Genomic DNA, 21,097 nt, shown 5'->3' on the forward strand with positions numbered 1-21,097 from the left:
AGTTCATGAGGTTAATTATACATACTTATATGCTTACATACCTTCTATTCAGTATTTTCATACAAGGTCACAATATGGGAACGGGCATGCACAAAAGATTATAAATCGTATCGCTTCAGTTTAGACAGGACATGCCATTGTACTGAGACACATAATTGGCCTTCGCCATCACTTGCTCTTAAATAGATTATGCTGCACGTTACAGAAGCAGAACTGTGGCTAATCGTAACGATTGTTTCATTACATTACCTTCATGTTTATTTTGAACAGCTCCTATTTTTATTTAACTGAAAACTTTTCATTCCTAAGATTTGTAAGTAACTCTACACGAGGCGTCGAATTTGCAAAAAGCTCTTGAAGCAGCAATATTAAAACCTCTACCTTTACATACTTCAGGATACGATGATGAAAAAAACAGCAAGAGTGGGTCGCGCTGTCGCCCTCTTTACGTTTTGACATACATACATTTCTGCCAACATTCATACAGATCAACAAAGTTACGTGCTCAAAACCTAGATCGTCGGTGCGACACAGTTAGCATTATCTGACACAATCGAATTCATTGCCTAGGGGCGTTTGAATACGTAACGTACGTATACAAAAATAGTGCGCCGTAAACATATTTTATGGACGAAAAAAGAAACAAAAAGTTAAATATGGATGCATGCGACGAGCTTTTTGTTTAAAACAGACTTTGTGACGGTCACCGGCTCGCATGTAGGGCTGCTACGGATATTATTTTTGAGCAAAAAAATTAGTTTTTTTATGAAAATTAATTATTTTCCTTTAATACTACGTATTGCATGTGATAAGGCAAGGTCGATTTATCTATGTAGTTGTTAAATAAAACTTAGACATATAGTTATTTTACAAAGCGAAGCATCTTGGAGTATTTTCAATCACATTTTCATCCTTGTATCTAATTTCTTTTTGGAACAGCATCCATTACTTAAAACCCTCATAATAAGGTGGCAGTGCTAAGGTGCCGTATAAAAAGTCGTATAGCAACTACAAAAATATTTAAAAATCGAATTATAGGTATAACGTAATTGAAGGCCTTCAGCTATAATTTTTCATGAGTAAATAAAATGAGTCAAGCTAGCGACCCTGAATGATAAACACTGTCCCGTTAGCCGAGACAAAAGCGACTCGTATGTAGTTCAGTTGTAAAGCCACTTCCTGTGACACGTAAACAATGTATGCACGAGTGAAACCCACAAAAAAATAGTTCATTTACATTGAATACCGGCCATCAACCGTATATAGGCCACGATGGTATGACAGGAAACCAGCGACCAAGCCAAAGAGTTATAACGAAATTTGTAAAACCACTGCCAGTGGTCGTCATTGTGTGTGACCTTATTTATTGTTTCGAAACTTTTCCCTGTAGTATGAAAAGTAAAACTGTTATTACCATGGTAGCTTTTTTAAAACTTTTCGTACCTAGACATCACGCATAATTTTGTTTGAGGAATATTGGATACTTTACCAGACTAGAGCATTCAGTGCTGGTGCTAGTAGTTTGTTCAGCCTCACTTTTTGGATTATGAACGTCATTTCATTTTGTAATCTTGATGATTTAACGTTCTCTGCTCTAAATTGTGTCAAGTCAACTGATGAGTGGCCCAGTTATGTGGCCGGTAATCCCGGACAGCCGGACGCGAACATTTGTAGGCGAAATTTTCATGTTTCCATATTCATTAGCAGCCGAGCGTGACTGATCGGACCACATTCCACCATGCTGTACTGTTTAATTTTCGAATTGTTACCACCGAGGTATTGCTACAATTTGTTAAAGAATTTAAATGTATTAAAATATTTGGAAGTGGATGTAATTTGGCGTTACTCAATACAAGAGGAAGGAAAAATCTAATTTTAATAATTTTTCATACAAAGAATTGTTTGGCAAGCTGATAAAATCAAGACAGTCATGTATGTCGCAAGATATCCTATCGAGTATCAATGAATTATTTTGCAGACAAGCATATTTCAATCTTTACTCCAAAAACACAATTACAATGACCGTAACATATAAACATATCATATTTATTACAAACGTGTGTAAACAAGCGAGTAGGTACAACATGTCAGCAGTGCAAGACTTCTATTGTCAGCATACACGTTCTCGTGTCCGTTTTGCGTCATGTGTTTTTATTGAAATATTGAAAATCCGTGTTCCTGTCCCACTTGCCTTAATTGTTTTATAACTGCGGTTGCAAGTCAATGACCTCTGACACATCAACTATACCAGTTTTATTGATGAATCTGTGTACAAAAATATATTCAGCCAAAAATATACAGGGAAAATCCTGTAAATTCTAAATAAAGTTTCGTTACTGTACTGTTAGGTTCACTTTCGGACCATTTATCTTGAAATTGAAAATCCATTTAATGCTCTAGACGTCTCCATTATTAATATCAATAATCGCTTTGATCTGTGTATATTTATTTCTAAATAGTTGCGTTGATTGCATGCACGAACCACATGCAGTTTCTAAACAATTTCTTGGGATATAAATGAGATGTATTAATGGCGGCACTCAATTATAATAGACAATATGTTCGCGCAGGAAAGTGGGGCAGTGAGATGATGTTTAGCAGTCATCAGTCACACTGCAATCACAATGCAATTAGAAAGCGAATTGCACAAGTGCCGCTCGCGCTGCGGCGCTATCAGAAGAAAGCGCGTCCAACATAGGAAAGTTGAATCGAGGGCGGGGTGCGGGCGGCGGGGGGTAGATGCGCGCACGCAGCCACTAAAGTAGTACACTTTCGATCTCAACTCGCGTCGCTTGGTGAGAGTTGTGCGAAAATGAAAGTGGTGTTGTCATTATGGTCCACTTTCCACGCTGAGGTCAAGAACCTCGCGGGTCCAGTTCTAAGCCTGTTTCCAGTTAATTGTAGGACTGCATCAACGTCTAGAATGTACCAACCTGTACCCGCGCATACTTGCTCTATGTTTATTTACTAAGAAGCTATGTAAAAACTGTGTTACAAAGCTACTATGCATTTGAATATGAGGTTGAGTTACGACTGTTTACAAAAGTTTTCGTCATGATATTGCATACTTTTAGTTAATTAACAATATAATATTTCCCTTACTTTCAAATGTTGTCAGTTAATTAATGGACGGGTGTTAGAGACAGTAAGAATTCCATATCGTGGGAAATTAGAAATCAAGTTTTTAGTTATGATTTGAATTGACCTATCATTCAGCTGGTTTGAGAGATTGAAGTTAAGTTATGTTAATGAACAGATACCATTATGTCAGTATGGGGGTACTAATTTACTAAATTATCATTTGTTTGAGATTCACGATGAAAATTGCTAGAACTATTAAGATGTCACACTTTGAGTTTATGTAACAATGATTTGCTCGGCTTTCTTTTTACATTCTTGAACTAGTTTTACATTAATTTTTAGTTTTATTCTAACAATGTTTTTGTTCATATTAATTGACGTCATTTGATCTAGAAATTCTCTGTTTTTCCTACTAAATAAAAAGATCATCTAGTTTAAAAAGTAGGACACAATATCTAGCTATAATCTATGAGGTATGCAACAACGTGAATACTTTATGTACTCTACGAAGTCACATAAATTTCTCCAAGCTAAAAATGGATGTCATTTGAATGCATAAATCGGTGATACCAGTGCAGCATGAATGTGGAGCGAGGGTGTGCTCGGGGGTGAGTGGCGAGGGGTCGCGGGGGGTGCAGAGGTAGATGACCGGTGCTGACGTCAGCGCGACCTGATGCTGCCCGGCTTCAGCTTAACCCGAACTCTGACCTCTTGCACTGATGCTTGCATATTTTACTCAAACGTGTATGTTGGGACCAATGATTGCTGTTCTCGCTGCTGTTATTCTATTACCATCTTTACTGTTATAGGAATAAGACTCAAATTTGGAACGGTAAGAATTTGATAATTGGAGCTGCATTTGCAGCTTTCATGACAGTAATTTTCAAGCTGATCTATACTTATAATAAATCTGTAGAGAGGTCAATTCTGTACATTGAATATATTTCCAAAAAAACTATCAGTGCGTGATTAGTGATCGATACTGATGCCAAAAATGCAATCAGTAAAATTTTTGTCTGTCTGTCTGTCTGTCTGTCTGTCTGTCTGTCAGTCTGTATATTCGTTATGGAAACAAAAACTACTTGACGGATTTCGACGAAACTTGGTACAATAATTCTTTATACTCCTGGTCAGGTTATAGGATACTTTTCATCACGCTATAATCAATAGGAGCAGAGCAGTGAAGGTAAATATTGGGAAAACGGGAGAAGTTACTCCATTTTTTATGCTTCTGTCGCGTGTGCAGCCTTAATGGTTAAAGCTACACAGAAAACATGTGTGACGGAAATGTACTCCTTAAAATTATGTAAAAAATATACTATGACAGTATATGTCTATCTTTTATGGTTGGCTCAGAATAACACGTTTAACTCTCGATAGCTTAGAAGTTCGGAGCTTTCTGACAACATTTGTCTACTATTACATTTACAACACTCTTACTCACACTAATTAAAAAAAGTTAACATTATTACCTATTCAATAAAAAAAGAATCATATAAATCGGTAAAGAAACACCAAAGTTATACATGAAATAAGGTAATAAGCCATCGCGCGTAAATACTGAATCATGCCATAAGGATAATTTTTTGTGCAACGGTCGCCGAGCTCGACGCGGCTCGCGGCGCGGTGGCTGCGCGAGCTTCATACAATATTTGGCGGTTGATGCGATTGATGCGAATAGACGTTCAGTGTTAACCTTATTGGCCGAAAATAATTGATATAACAAACCTTGCTTATCAGAGCGACTTTTAGGTTTTAAATAATTTATTTTTAACTTTCTTTTATTGATATTTTATAAAATAGGAAAGTAGGTACCTATTAGTTGTTTTAGTAATGTTTAGGTAGATATATGTTCAAATTAAAAATTATTAATAGTTTACATTTTATTTATTTTTAGGTGAAGTAGTAGGTACCTACGCATAGATTTAGATAATGAGGGTTTTCTAAAATGGCAATCCACGAGGTGGCAGCACCGAGTCGTCAGGTCCAGATAGCTGTCAAAGTGCTTATCTTTACTATGAATAGTGAACGATGTTAGTGTTTTTTTTATTTTATAATTAAAGCACTGCATTATTGTTTTACTATTGCGGTTGAGTAAATAAAAAAAACTAAATCATATTGTGTTAACAAATTTTTCAACAAGCTTTTCCTTAGTACCAGTGACTTTTGCACCCTCTCTCTTAGCTCAATTTTTAGTTCGGAAACCTTATTCTGACCGTAGTCCATAATAAAATCAATACCACTTCCAATATAACAGAATTTCAATAAACAATAAGTTCGGCACCTACAATTCCATACTATTTGACAGTTGTTTGGACCAGACGCATACGTGGCGCCACCCGGTGGCAGAAAAAATTTCAAAAACCCTCATTGGATAAGCTGGTGTTTATTATTTCTTCCCCACTTTGCACAAAGTCCGAATCTAACGCGGACGAAGTCGCTGGCAGAAGCTAGTTGAAAATAAATGAAGAACGAACACAATAATATTTCAATATACCATCAGCTTATCATGGTCATAGAACTGTATCCTAAAAATAATACTTCAGTGAGTCCCTGAAATCACATTATCCAACACGTGCGTGTATTTACCCATATCGCCAAAAAATAAAACTTTTTTTTTTAAAGAAAATACCTTAATATAGGGATGCTATTGCAAGATTTCGCAAGTCAGTTCAGTGTTGACAACATGAAGTTTCAGTGGTACCTACACGCCTCCCCTCACGTAGTCTCGTCTGCAGTTCGGTCCAAGTATTTCAGGAGCGCGATGACGCTCGCTCAGCGGATCAACTCACTAAAGATAAAAGATCGAAGGTATCTTTGCTCGTAAATCTAAAGCGTCCGTTCATTATTGAAAGTCGTAAAACCGTAATATTTACAGCGGGTAATAATGCACGGTCAGAGCGGACTCCTAGTTTAATTGGTCGCCTTGGCCTATAAACTGGCCACTCTGCTCACGAATCATTCGCCAATTCTAGATTTAGGTTTTCAGTTCACTGGGTTGCTGGCGTTTCCGATCTTCACGTGTTTAGATTTCGGCATTTATCTATTGTCCACAGTGAAGTATTCTGATTTATTCAGTTAGAATTTGTTTATTCCTACACAAAAGGAATAATTCAAAAAGTTTATTAATATAGAGTTTGTAACAAATAATATTTTAGTAGTTATTTTTCCCGGTAACTTACACAGAAACTAATAATAGCTTATCAACAAGTACTTTGTCGAGTGTTGTTTGGCATTGAAATAGACCGTTTCGTTATTTATAGGTAAAATGTACGTAACCAGTTGATGTAGTCATTTCAATAAACATTGATAAAGATTTAACGAGACATGGACATGGAAGTCATTGACAATAACATCGGAATGTAGTGGTGGTAGAAGCAAGCTGGGTAGCATGCAAGCAGGAGTAGGCTGATAGCCTGTGGCGGCGCAGTGAGGGTTGTTAGGGGCGGGCGGCGCGTAGCGGCGGCTACGAGCGCCACGGGCGGCGTAGCGAGCGAGCGCCGCGCGCCATTCGCGCTGACGCCGCCGCCGGCCGCACGCGCCCCATCCGCGCGGCTCATGCGTCTCCCGCCGCTCCCGCTGCCCGACATGACTGTGACCGAGTGCCAGCGCCGCCTCCTGGAGCCCAGCGCCGCCGAGCCGCCGCCCCCCGCGCCCCCCACTGACTCCGACGTGCTGCTCGGCAGGGTCCTCGCAGGTGAGCGCCCATCAGCTGATCATGACACCTGTCAAGTGTCACCCTCCACATGTGCTCATGTTACTGTGATGTGAATGTTGGATGACCCTCAAGTTTGTGCTGTCTCCAGATATTTTGCGAATCGAAAATTGTATTATGATAACAGTGATTCACAATTACGTTTCTATTATCATCGACGTTGCCGATTATTTATTTTGACTTGCTAATATTTACTGTGTTATGTATTATTAAATAATAATAGGATAATGGATAGGGTAAAAGAATGCATGTCCTTTTCACTTTCCTGAGTGTGTAAGGCGTGCGAGGGGGTCGGGCGCGGGGCGCGCGGCGCGGCTCGCCGATCTAGGTCAAGCGGAGTTCGTTGCCCTCGGCCTTCCCGGCTATATTCGACGTCGCTAATCACCGCCCTCCGCCGCTTTGTATCCTCGCTTCTACTGGTAATATAACCACAGAGGCGGATTTAAATATTTTCTGGATTTCTTCAATTACTTATATGCTGTTGACGTAACAAGACCCTAGGTATTACGTACGAGTATTCAGTTAATTCTTTATTCGAGTCTCTGAATTTTATAGAATAAATCTTGTCGATGGGATTTATTTTACATCGAATTGAATATTCTCCCGGCTAAACTTCCCATGACCTATAAACCATAATTGAAAATAGTCCAGTTTTTGCACAAACATGGGAACGTGGTAATGTAATTATTTAGTAAAGGCAGTTCACGTTCAAATAATACATGTATTAGTCAATCAATAGTGATTGCATGATTCGCAAAGAGGAGCGAGTGAGTATCTGGTCGACATCATGGTCGGGCCGAGTTTCGCAAGTGGAGTCCATCGCTGAATGCCATTTAGTTTGGAGGCCGCGCGCTCAGCCGGAGGGCCCGCGGTCAACGGCCCCGCGCGCTATCTAGGTCGCCTCAGAATAACCTAGCGCCAATACTCTAATAATAATCTACATGAAGCCTTGAAATACTGTTGTCCCACTCTCACTCGCCACAACTCCATAGCCGCGAATAGCGACAATCCGTATTTCGTAAGACATGCTCTATTCCGTGTGCGCAGTCGCTAACTAGATTTGACTATCTCTTTTACTCATGACTGCGAGCCTAAATAGAATGAGTAACTATGAGTTCCTAAATCATCTTTTATTTTTTTCATTTACCCTAATGGTTAGGGGTATTGCGAATATATTAGAATAGTATTTTAAAGTCCTAAGAAACATTTATTAGCTGAAAAAAAATATTTTCAGCCTTTTAATTACCTTCTAATTTACTATAAATATTATATTTTAACTGAAAATCCGCATAAATAATTCCTGTATTATAGCTGTAATAAACAATGGCATGAATAAAACCAATAAATCATTGCAATATTAATTGTACACATTGTTTGTCAAACGCAGTTACAAATATAGTATGACCGTAAAAATCTATTTTTTTATGAGCCATGAATTTAAAACAAATAATAATGAAACAAAGTGTTGCGTGTGGCGTGCAGTGTGACGTCGAGCGCGCGGGCAGGGCGCGGGGTGCGCGGGCGGCGCGGACTCGGTATTGCGATCAAGGCCTCGAGTTCGTTCACCCGCCTGCAATTGGGTCACGCTCGCCGCCCCGCGCCGCGCTCCCCACACACAAATAACTGTTTAAATCACACTAAATCCGTACCTGTAACGTCACACTAAGTATGTAGGTAACCTTAATTGTTTAATTTAAATCGTTGTACACATCAAATGTATTGCAATACTTCTATCATTCACAATAGGCGACAGTTTGCTTTTGTTAGACTTCATCAATTAACTGTGACGCGGACTCAATGTAGAAGGAGTAAATCTTCTATTATGTAAAAAGCAGTCATACACACCTAATGAATATGAATTAGATGATTGTTGAAAGTATGTGATAGGAAAGAGTGAGTTCGTTTAACTCAATTCGATTGGCAACATAAAGAAAGTTGTTATGCAGGCAGGTACTCATAACTTTTGCATATCGTAAACATAACATTACGTATCTTTAATTAATACGTCATCTCCATTCAGTTGTACAAGTCAACACGTAACAATTAAATAAATAGCTTTTAAGCATTTAAGTAATTAGGTAGTCTATTTGATAGTCTATACTTTATTGCTGGAGTGCACGCAATCAAATATACAATTATCATCAGTAATAACTAATCATTATGCTTCGTGATGTAAAAAAGAAACAAATAGCAATCTTCGCATGCAAATAAATTAAAAACGGTACCTAATAATATTTCAATACTTAATTGTTATATCTGTCGAAAAGAAATCAATTTCCAAAATATTGTTACATAAATATGGCAATAACGATAAAAGTGTCATCATCATAATCATAATGAGCACATAAACTTCAGCGAAAGTTTCATGTGGATATATTTAGGGGGTAGTGGGGTGGTAGAAGGTTGCGGTGCGGGGTGGCGGGCGCGGGGCGGCGGGGGGCAGCTGCGAGAGGCTGCGGGTCGACGCCCGCGCCGCCCTGACCCCAATTTGATCTGCGCTCGCGTCATATCGCGCGGACCTCTCGTCCAGGCACACTCAGCGGAAAATACCCATCGTTTCAACATAACAGCTTTATGAAATGACTAACTAAAACGGTGCTTTTGACCCAAGCTTCGGTTACAGGATAACATCTACGTCTTTTATTGAGGAAGTCTAGGAGATGCCAGAAGCAAACATACTAAAATATCTTACATTGAATCGGTGATTCACAAGGTCAGCCGAAAACAGTCACTTCTGATATTAAATATACATATTTAAAACTGTACAGTGTCCGTATTATATGTGACCCATGATCTAAAATTCGTGTTATATTTCTCTGGTAACCCGCTAACCCGCGCCGCTCACCGAACCAAACATTTGAGGAGGCTACCGAACATTGTGTTCATTACCTCATTTTTTGTGTATGACCCGTTCATGTTCTCAAATATTGTCCGTAATTTCTACTAACTGATGTTTTTTATACAAATACTGGGTCATGACTTAGTTCGATGTAAGTTTTTTCGTTACTAAGAATAGATAGTATAATTAATCATGATTTACATTTGTACATACCTAGGTCAGGCAGCCTTGAATATTTTGGGGCTTTTGATGTAACTGTGTCAGTTACTAACAGATGCAAGTCTTATTATATTCAGGACATAGCACCGAAATAGTTTCACTAATTAGCACATTATCATGGCTTGCGAACAACTGACGGCGTCACTAGTTATTTGCTGTTATATAACAATTCACGCCAAATTACAAAAGATCTACAACAATTCAGAAGTTACAACTGGAACTAGTTTATCAACATACATTTACCACACGATTTGTTTCTTGTAACATTGGGTTTTACAATAATAATGAGTATAAACGTACCTACATTTAAACCAGAGACCTTTATTTGAATGTGTGACATCTATCAATTGAATTATTTTGCCTTGAAAATATAAAACGCACCTTGAATCTCCCACTCATTGACTTTACATCAATGTTACGTCGCTCGTTATAATTTCTATGTTTATTTATATATATATATTTTAATACTTAAAAACTAACTCGGTTTTTTGCTTATAATTTACACAAAAAATATGAGTATTTGACAGTAAGAATAATATAATTAGTACTAATAGCTTCATCTAAAACCCCAATTTTTTATATCTCCCGCGAAGTACTGCCTGCATCTGTCAACATAACTATGGAATTTCGTAGCAGGCTCTTACAAACTATTAAGCCATAAAGTAGTATTCAATTAAATTTGCATGTACGAGCATTAGCGAATGCGTAAGAAGTCTTTACGCTTACTCTAGCCGCTGATGATTAAGTATAGTGGGTCATACCATGAGTCAGTGGTGACCTAGATGCGGCAGGCTGTATCGACGGTGAGCGGGAGCACGGCCTACGTGCTCTAAATACTGCCAGAGTAGGTTAGGGAGCGAGGTCGACGACCTCAGCCCTACCTACCCGCCGAACTTTCCGGGCCATCCGAATTGTGTGCCCTACTGTGTCGGAATCGGCTCGAGAGACCTCAATGTTTATCCAGACGAATTACTTTAATAAACTCTTTTATTAGAACGTTATGTCTTCGGTGTGCTTTCAAACTATAAACAAACGCGTTCACATAAAGTTATATGTGTAGACAACTTTGTTTAATTTAGTATAGTATATAACACTTTGTCAGCTGTATATAATAGGTACAGCTGTAAAAACTGTGTAGAAATAATCTATTAAATGAAAATGAACCGTTAGACTAGCGCACAATGACAGTCCAATGCCAATGACCAGAGCTCGCATTGTTGTAACTAATTTCACAGACTAATATTTATTTTTGAGATTATATTTGTTAAAATCTTGCCAAATGTAACATACCTATAAAGATTAAGCTAATAAATCATCGCATGATACATTATTTCGAAATATAATAATTTGCAGATTTTTTTAAAACCAAGCTATATTTTTCTCTTTTATACTTACAAACATTGTACTTTATAATAAAGAGTATTAGTGATTAAAAAATAACTGCAAAAAAAAAACATAGAAAATAAACTGTACATAACGCCATCTAGCGTCGAGTAGAACGTTTGAAACAGTTTAGATAGATGTCGCTAGCTTTCCGCGTGAGCCAAATCGTCCACAGCTCTCAATGCATTAGATCACATATTTTTGGTTGTTTTGAAATAGATTTTTTCATTAAGATTCCATGCATATTTACATACAATACATGTATAAGAAAATTAGAATACAGCACTATGAATTACATAACAATTACTAAATTACACTGTAACTGAAGAAAGAACTTAATATAAAGTTTGAAGTTATATGACGGAAATCAGAATTAGACTGTAAAAATAAATAAAAGATACAAATATCAAGGTACCTTCGTAACTTTTTCTCAGAGCACCTAATCATTTTCCAGAAGTTTCACAGGTTAAGTGTATTAGTAGAAGAAAACAACAGCATAATTTATGTACCTATGTTCTATATTTAGTTACCTACTTAATTGAGAGATGAGTGTGCTCTAAATCCAGTCTGGCCCATTAGTTTTGTTATTTAAATCTTACCTGAAATGTAAGTTGGGGCCTAAAAATAGCCGGCGCTGGTTAGGCCGCGCGGACAGAGCGCTGGGGTGGCTCCGTAGGGTGGCGGTGGGTGAAGCGCCGCTTGGCCGTGAACTGTGCCGACCCCTCGCGCCCACATCACTAGCTTCCTCTGCAGCCCGCAAACAACATTACCTGCCATTTACATTACTTTGAGAAAAGGTTCAACAGTGTTTATTAGGTAGCTTAGAAGTTATATCAGCTGCTTTAATTGTATTGCCTCGTACATACATAATTGATGATCTATTTATTTAAGCCAATCTTAGTAAGAGCCATAATCAGAACATCAGTTCATTGAACTTGTTGTTATCTGATAATGAATATCTAGGAAAATTTAATGCATCTTGTTATTCATGCTAAATCTTAGTAGCTACGCACATTTATTTACGGAGTGACCTTTCCAAGAAAGGTTAATTTTAACAACAAAATTTCACATTTTAAAAATATCGTGGGATTGAAATGTTCGCTACGCCGCACCGGGAGGGTGTACAAGGGGGTTGTCCATTGACGTCACGGGGGCGCATGCGCGTAACTCGCCCACGCGTTCACCCCACGCTCGTTGCTCGCTTTCGCGCCAAACCGTTGTTGGATCTCGCGCCGGTTATAACCTCACATACACTAACTTACGCCAAATATTTCATTTTAAACTTTTATTCAAATCCCGATGCATAAACGCCATGACTACTAATAGTGACAATATTCAGATGCAACAACAACCTGCAGGTGAGCCTATATTATTATTTATTGAATGATTTATTGACCTTTTGAACTTGAAATTTTACCAAGCGGTCATTGAACTTTGCTCTTTGTATGTACGTTATCGAATTCCTTTAGCTAGTCTTGAATTGTGTAACATCCAACAGTTATGTGCATGATAATTATACAATTAACTTTTAAATTCACTACAACATTTTTCTGTAGATAAGAACTTGCAATTTAAAATAAACAGACTATTAATAAATTATTAAAATTAATTCTGCTGCCATTATTACAATACGAACATCAAGTTAATATTTAACTGAATTAAATAGTTTTACAAGGAAGGAGCAAAATGTTTTGACGTAGTCTTTTTGTTAATATTTCCTACATTTTATTTAAAAGTAAATGTAGAATATTGACACCATGTAATTTTGACCTGGTGGTATATACGTGAATAGAACTTCGTTTCGTAATTTTAACAATAAAATTATAGTTATTATATAAACAAAACATAAATATAGTATAAAACGACAAGTCAAAATGTAACATGGAGTAATTGGTACAAGTAGGTACACCGTACAATCAGTACGTATAATATAACAATAGCAAACTTTCGTGCAAGTTGTACGACAGGTTAGAGCATAGTAAACATTGGCACATAGTTTGATAAACAAATAAATGTAATCCACTGACGTGCTGAAGCCAAGGCAGCTTTATTCCCAAGTTCTTCAGTCTTTAGTCGACATCACATAGGGTCATCGTCGTTTGCAATGAAGCAGCTTATGGTAAGCTGAGGTCGGTGGTGCGTGAGTCAGCCGGACCGGAACCCGGCACGACAACGCACCCTGCGCCCAGGCGCGCGACGGTCACCCCGCTCCATCGCACGCATGCATATTCCATTGTAATGCACCAATATCCGTTCCACTTTTACGGTTATCTGCCGCCACTTGCATTCGTAAAGTGCAGTGTCACTTGCTATGGGTAAAACTTTTCATACTGCCGCGCATGGCGGGATTTCCGGTGAATGCAATCGGTCAGTTTTGGTTGCCCGGCTTACTTTGCAACTTTGTATTAAATTGTGTAGTAATTTTACTTGGAAGTAGTCCAGAATGTCAAAATTCCAGGTTGCTAGGTTGAAAATCGTATTAAGTCTCTCCACAAGGAGGAAAACTGATGGAAATTTCAGAACTCAAAGGAATCATTTTCTCCCCAAGGATCTTTTTCTTGTCATGTAAAACTTTCCTTTGACGGTAGAGTCTTGCATAGAAGACGTACGTGTGTTTGTACTGCGTGTACATCAGCATTTCAATCTTCTTCAGCTTTGAAAGTCTCCTTTTCAAGTAAACTTTTTATGTAAAGAGAGACTTGACGGCGCCCTACACAACTGCACATAGAAAAAAATAGGTGTGTGCCTTAGTGTGCGTCGAGTACGCGGCACTACGAGTATGTACTTAGAGAGTGCATCGCTCCCGGGCGCCGGTGTCGTCGCACTGCATATAGGCCAGTGCACGCGAATGCCCGGACCCCCCCCCCCTCCCTGAACTGCCGCCGCCCCAACTCCCCGCTGCACTTCGCGATTTTCCATTTCCATCGTATTGCCCGTTCGCTAATTCCAGCGGTTGACTCGGCGCGATGTCGTAACGCGGGGAAATTTCTTAGGCCTTTCTCCGAGCATGACTTTGCTGCAATGACGTCTTCCGGCAAAGGGCATTCACAGCTCACCAAGTTAACTTTAATACTTTCTGTCTTAGATTATTTGATTTTTGTGTAGGACTATGGGCAGGCTACGCATAGTTGTTTGCATATTGTTTTACTACAAATTATTTTCCTAGGAAGTTGACTTACTTATGCCAATCTATTTTCGCCCATATGTTAATAAGACAAGTTCTAGCACGAGCTAATTAATTACGAAACAGATTAAAATACAAAAAGCTTGTTGAATGCGTCATGATCGAATGATGTTAAGTAATCTTGTTTACAAAACACAATTCTTCAAAAGCAATAATAATTACACAATAGCATACCGACAAATGATTCAATTTAAGTAATAATGGTAACTTGTAGTATTTTTTGTAGTACATAAAGATCTTTGACAGATATATAGAGTGAGCTGTCAATTTATATTAGGCACGTTATAATGCGGAAGGTCTATCGGTATTGCGAAGAACGCCTGTGCCCTGTGGAGTGTGGGTTCAAAGCGCTCAGCGAGTGCTCGCGGGTAAACAACGTCGTAAGTGCGCTGGTCGGAGGCGCTGTTACGTCTGTTCGGTTCTGAGCGGGCGGATGTAGTTACAAGTTCCCGCGGTCGTTGCCCGGCCGATGCGTGCACGACTCCCCTATATCGGCTAACTGTGGCGCGAAAACTAAAAGCGTGCGCTGCGACACATATTATGTGCTTCATACCTTACACACTTGTTAGTTATGCATTTCAGACATTTACACAACTTTATGCGCCCTATTTGTGTGCGCGGGTTTTCCGCTTTACGGAAACCAATAGGATTATAATGTTCGAATTCTTATTCCATAGTCTAGTAAGATATGTTTTAAATATTTCTTATTGGATTTTCTTGTGTCTAGACTAAAAGTAGGTAGTTGTTTATCATTTTTAAATTACCGATTACAATTTAAGGTACCTACAGGAAGTGACCCAAATGAGCATTAATTTAATGATTATGATAACTGATTAAAATAAAAAAAATATACTACTTAAATGCTTGTATATAAATAACGCGTGAGTAATACCATTACCAATACCTTGTATCAGATTAGATTCTTATACACCTGAATTGTTAAATGCTTATTGGGAAACCAGAGTCTATGATATTATAAAAAAAAATATCACCATACATAAACAAGTACTTATTAATTATTTCCCATTTATCCATAACAAAGTGCAACTTAAAATAAATTATATTTATTAATAAATCACAATGGTGATGGGATTGCGTGAACGCGGAAACGGTTGGGTGCCGTTAGCTAGGTAACTGTATGTCGTATGAGTCTAGTCTAGAACAATCCTGTGCAGGCGTGCCTATAGGTTCCACTGACATGTCCTGAATTGATGAGCAGCCTTCGAATCACTCATATTCTGACCGTAATCACCATTCAACTAACTGTGCTTTCTATTACAATATCCTTCGCTAAGCCAACTTGGCTCGAACAGCTTATTAACTGAAGTTTCAGACACGCTGTGAGATCTGATCATGTACAGGTGTTGCCCTACAAAACAGTGCGCTTCTTCTATTTACGTAACAATAATGTCATCGGCATTAATATCTTGCGTAACGTTTCTTGTCATTCTTTTGGTTGTAGTCACACGTAACATCGTAGTATCGTAGGCGGTTACCTAAACCTAGTCACTCGCTTACTACAATACTTAAGACACCAAATATGTATACTGAATACGGCGCATAGTTTTGCTACTAAGAGCGATTGGGGACAGTAAGGCGCGTGGGTATTTACAAAAGTAGTGTCTGGAAAACGTCGGGAGGAGGGTTGTGCGTTAGGGTGCACGCCGGCGGCGGGTGCGAAGGGTTAATGACCGGCTGGTCGTCGCATTGTCGCGCGGCAGCCGCGCCGCCCGCAGCCGCGCCGTGCGACACTCTATGACTCCACTTCAGCTACGTGCACTGCACGCGATCTAATCTACAATATCTATAACAAGTTTATCACCATATAAATAGATAGTTAACATTTGAAGCAAGTCCCTGGATCATCATACATATTTATAGAACGTAGCAATGTGGTTATTGATTTCATCCGGTACTATTGACCTCTAGAATATAGTCTCTCCAAATTAACAAATCTACATTTCTATCTCCAGCGTCGCTATTCTCTGTACATAAGTATTTCTTACTTTATTCGAATGAAATAAAGATAATTTTCGAGTGCCACGATCTCTATCATACCGTGATAGTCGATTACCCCGGGTGACGTAAACGCCGTCCTTGGAGCGAATCTACAAACACAATTGTACAAATATCTACCATGAGTGGGTCAGTCACCCTCGACGCCGGCTCCATCGCGATACCTCGCTACACAATATAATAATACTTATACGTACCAAGTGTTGAACTACAATGACTTATTTCTTAAGCCAGTAGTGTAACGTAGTCTCGCGTATGTGACAACTAAATTAATGATAAAAATAACTCATAAAAACAATGCGTCAGCCACACAATCTGTCTTTAGCGGTGTAGGTAATTTAGCAACAATAGATTATTTTCCTACGAAACTGTAATTATAAAAATGCCCACATTAAATATTTAAAACAATGTGAAATCTTTTGGTAAGTGAACCTGAGTTGAAGGTACAGTAAAGATCTAGTTGCACTTGCACGCTCGTGTTTATGGTCTCCCTCTCTCTTTTCTGTAAATCACTTACAAAGATCCATTTCATCAGTGTGTCATCCTCATCAGTTCGCTCTTTCACGCTCATTTAGAATATGTGTGAAAACATAATTATTTTGAGTTCGGTCTGTACATGTGTCGACGTCGCCGGCTAATGTTGGCTGTCACACAGTAGATTCCGCTACACAGTGATGGTACGTCAAGCCTGACTCATGACAATTCACTAAGAAGTCCATTGACACGGACGCTTTGAAACATATCTGTCAGACACGTCGACCAAATAAGTCCCGTATGCTTTGCTAGCAATCTTGATAATTTCACTGAAAAATTGCGGACAAAACAATATGAAATCATGTTTATTCATTACGTTTACCTTCGAAGACAGAAACCACAGTGTAACTATGCAAGTTAAAGTATTTTCGTTGAAACAAACAAAGGAACAGGCTACAGTACATTATCAGTGACATACATTGCTAGCTCGATAGCATAGCTACGATAAGCTGAACAAAACATCGCTTCGGTACAATGACCCAGAATTATATAAAAATGTCCTCGATTTTGATAACGTTGTGACAATGACATTTTATTATGGCCTCGAGTTATTATTATTATGGCTTATATCAGGACATATGTAACATTGAATGTCAACACATTTAGTAATATTAAAATTATGTTGTTCAGGAAGTACATTGGACGTCACGGTGTGTTCTATTAGCTTGCTATGTTACTCACAGTTGTACAAATAGAAATACTGATAACTGATTTGGTTATTAATTGACCGATAAATATACTGGCTTAGTAACCAAAGTTTATTTTATCACACTTATTTTGAATTGGAAGGAAACTTGAAACTATAATGGTATTTCATATGTTACGACATTTTCATGTGTAGAACACAAGTATGCGTTATTTGAGGGAGATGCACGGCCGGTGCTAATTGGGGTGCATCGCGGTGCGTTGACTCTCGGCTGAAAATGTTGGCCGGAACGTTCTACAAGCGGATGTCAACTTTCTCGCGGTTACGTAACGCGGAGAGATGTGAGCACTAGAACGTTCGGAGTCATCGACCACGGCCGCCAGTTACGAAACACTGCGCTGCACACCACAACAACACAACTGCAACATATCCAACTCATATTGTAATGTGTTACAAAGCTCACGTGCTCACTCAAAATATACTCAACAAACAGCAGTTGCTAATAAATTAATAACACTTGTTATTACATACGTATAATAATTATAAAACTTTAATGATTGCAAAGCCATAAATCGTATCGGTATAGGTAATCGTAATTATATGCAACATAAAGCCCTCTGTAATGGTCGTTATTTAGTATCGGCTGGGGTAGCTGTATCGAGGCAATATGCAGTTATTAACATGTGTATTATATCAGGTGTGACTATTAGCTAGACTATTTGAAATATAAATTGGTTGTATCGGCGTACGAGCGCGCGGTGGGTCGTCGTTCGCGGCGCGAGGTCAACGCCGCGGCGCCGCCACCGGTTCAACTTACAGCTTTCACGACTAACTACTTCAACACATTTTACTTGCTCAGTTCAGTCGTCTTGAAAACACCCGAACCAGTGACGGCTCACACATTTATAAATAAAGCATTTCTAACTTCACAATTTTGTAGATTTAAAGTAACGTAGTTTAAGAGGTCAATATCAAAACAACATTACTATTTATTCGGTATAATATGAATTATTTATTGATTCTGTTTACTTTCTTCGTTATCAGTTTTATAGGTCAGGTGAATAAGCGTGTCGTTATTTGGGAGCTTGTTTGCCCTTAACTATCGAAGTTTTATCTCTGGACAACAATTGTAATAAATTATAAACGAAAGTTAAGGTCAATTAGGAAGCGTGTTCTATTTACGAAACATTAGATAAAGTTGTTGTTCGGTTTGAAAGTACGCATTAAAATTTTCAAAATACAAATAAATAAATTCTAGTACGAACTCCATTGACTGTCGTATAAATGAATGACTATTTAGTTGTATTGGTATCTGGTAAAACGGTTACAGTTGGTTTGGCACGATCGAGACTGGTTGCTTTGCTCCTTTTTTATCCCGCGCCGTATGTAGAGCGTAACAGTTTACGTTATCACTGGTTAAGATGTTTCAGGGCCGGACACATGGCCCGAGTGAAGGGGTCGACTGCTCGTTCATGACACGCCGGCAATTATAAGTACGGAGGCGTCATTGAACCCGCGTTATTGCGAAACAACGGAAACCAGTCCAGTACCGCCCCTCACCCCCCCCCCCTCCCCGCACGTCGCGATCCCCTCCTACACACCTGCTACGAATTTTTAAAATCCTAGATTATAGTTGACATGCGACTAGCTACTAACCGACGTGATTGGCATGACCAGTTGGTTACATCACTAGCTTGCAGTCTGCAAATACTGCGATCATATTATTTTCGCATTTTCCTAAGTATTGTTGAGTTTATATATAAAAAACTTGTAATAAGCAATTAAATCACTGATGGAGGTGTTGGAAATGAAGTAATTTTTTTGTAAACAAAAAATGCTCATTATAGTGTTAGTCAATTTAGTTTCAGACAAAATTATATAAAAAAAATTAACGTAATTTTAAAGTTAACTATGTTAGATTGAAGTTGAACAATTAAACATAAACAAGATGGGAAAGAAGCGTAATTATTTGTTAAAATTGTAGCTTAGTAAATGAAGTAGATTTGTGCATCAGTAGTGTTGTTGTGCTATCGGTACCGCGCCTAGCAGCGACCTATAAAGATACGTGCTTGATAGTGGTGCAGTCAGGGACAACGGCCGGACTGCCTCATTCGCAAGAATCGCAGGTAGGCTAAGGGGTTAAAGAACTCCATTGCACTATATCAAATACCATTGAACTCGCTCCGTCCCGCTCGCACGCTGCACCCCGCGATGCATCGCTTGCACTCGCCACCGTGCGAATCCTGTCTGATTACGCGACACGCATGCGTATGACATTATCTACGAGCAACTATGGAACACGTAAACCGGTATATGGACGTTACCTATGTACTGCCTACTTGCTATATAGGAAAATGAATATATACTGCCAAGTTTTAGTGCACGCGCAGTCGCACGTGACGGGAAAATAGTTTCTAGCTGCAGATTGGATTAACAGCACAATGGGGGGAAACTTTAGTGTGGGAAAATATTTTGGTTGGATCATACTGCATTCTATATTTGAATTCCATTTGATACAACATCTGGTACTTAATCACAATAATCATATTTCGTTGCAACATAAAAAGAAAAGTTGAATGTTATGAACTTATGAATGTGCATCGTAAAAATATGATAAACACTCAAAATCGATGTTATAACTTTTAGAAACTCGAGTCACCTGTTACATAATCGGTATAACTCGGCTTACGCTGATCGTGTGTCGATAATCAAGTTTAACGAGTGGAAAGTTCAAAGAGGGCATCGACATCAGACGACAGTGTCGGCACTTTGTCGCGCAATCGCCTGAAAATCGCGCTAATTTGTATGACACTCGATCGCGTGGTACCGCAGGTGACGTACCGTGAACCAGGAACAACTAGCCGAAGATCAAGTTCCACGGGCGTTGACTGCGACATGTGCGCGCCGCCGCTAACCACTTCTTATTTTCTACTATAATGTGTGTGTTACGTCATGCTCGCTTTGACTCACGACACTCTAATAGTTTTCACCTCAAAAAGATATAATATGAAATAAATTTTACCAAAGATTTCTACTTCATTGTAGAAATTACAAATACAGTTTGGCATGTCAATTATTTGGCAGACAATAGCGATAAATTCAAGGAGAAATGATAAAATGTCATTGAACTTGATAAAAATAATTTAATTCGACATACACGTACGCTTTAGAATGTTCGTAGTTGGCTGTTCTAAGAAAGAAAATACGTATTGCATTATTCACATATTTTTTTGGAACAATAGACGATAAACAGTCATGAAGTCATGTCTACATTTGTTGGATATTATACATAAAACCAAACCAAAAGAACTGATAAAATATTCTAGGTTAAATGTAACATAAACATGCCGCGGCCCCCGTACTGTCGGCCCCGTAACCGATGAGCCATTTCCCCAAATTGTGGCGGTCGCTTTTCCCAGAGACATTGAGTCGAAAATGTCCGGCTCGTTGACCACTCTCTCCCGCTCTACTTCATTCCGC

At 38.8% G+C, this 21,097-nt stretch overlaps 1 protein-coding gene across 3 annotated transcripts in view; it reads left to right on the forward strand.

Annotated features, from left to right (window-relative positions):
- The window catches only part of LOC110370041 (ecdysone-inducible protein E75), a 90,202-nt gene that overhangs the window by 41,036 nt on the left and 28,069 nt on the right, over window positions 1-21,097 (forward strand). The window contains exon 1 of one of the 3 annotated variants that reach the window (XM_021325735.3): window positions 6,604-6,778. The exons of 1 other annotated variant lie outside the window; for it this stretch is intronic. In XM_021325735.3, the coding sequence (XP_021181410.1) occupies window positions 6,640-6,778 (139 nt within the window). In that variant the 5' untranslated portion in view covers window positions 6,604-6,639. Of the gene's footprint in view, window positions 1-6,603; window positions 6,779-12,534; window positions 12,596-21,097 lie in introns of those variants that run through there. One more of the 3 variants, XM_049839401.2, reaches the window with a different exon arrangement.

This window comes from Helicoverpa armigera, chromosome 9, assembly GCF_030705265.1.
Source record: "Helicoverpa armigera isolate CAAS_96S chromosome 9, ASM3070526v1, whole genome shotgun sequence".
Taxonomy (NCBI): domain Eukaryota; kingdom Metazoa; phylum Arthropoda; class Insecta; order Lepidoptera; family Noctuidae; genus Helicoverpa; species Helicoverpa armigera.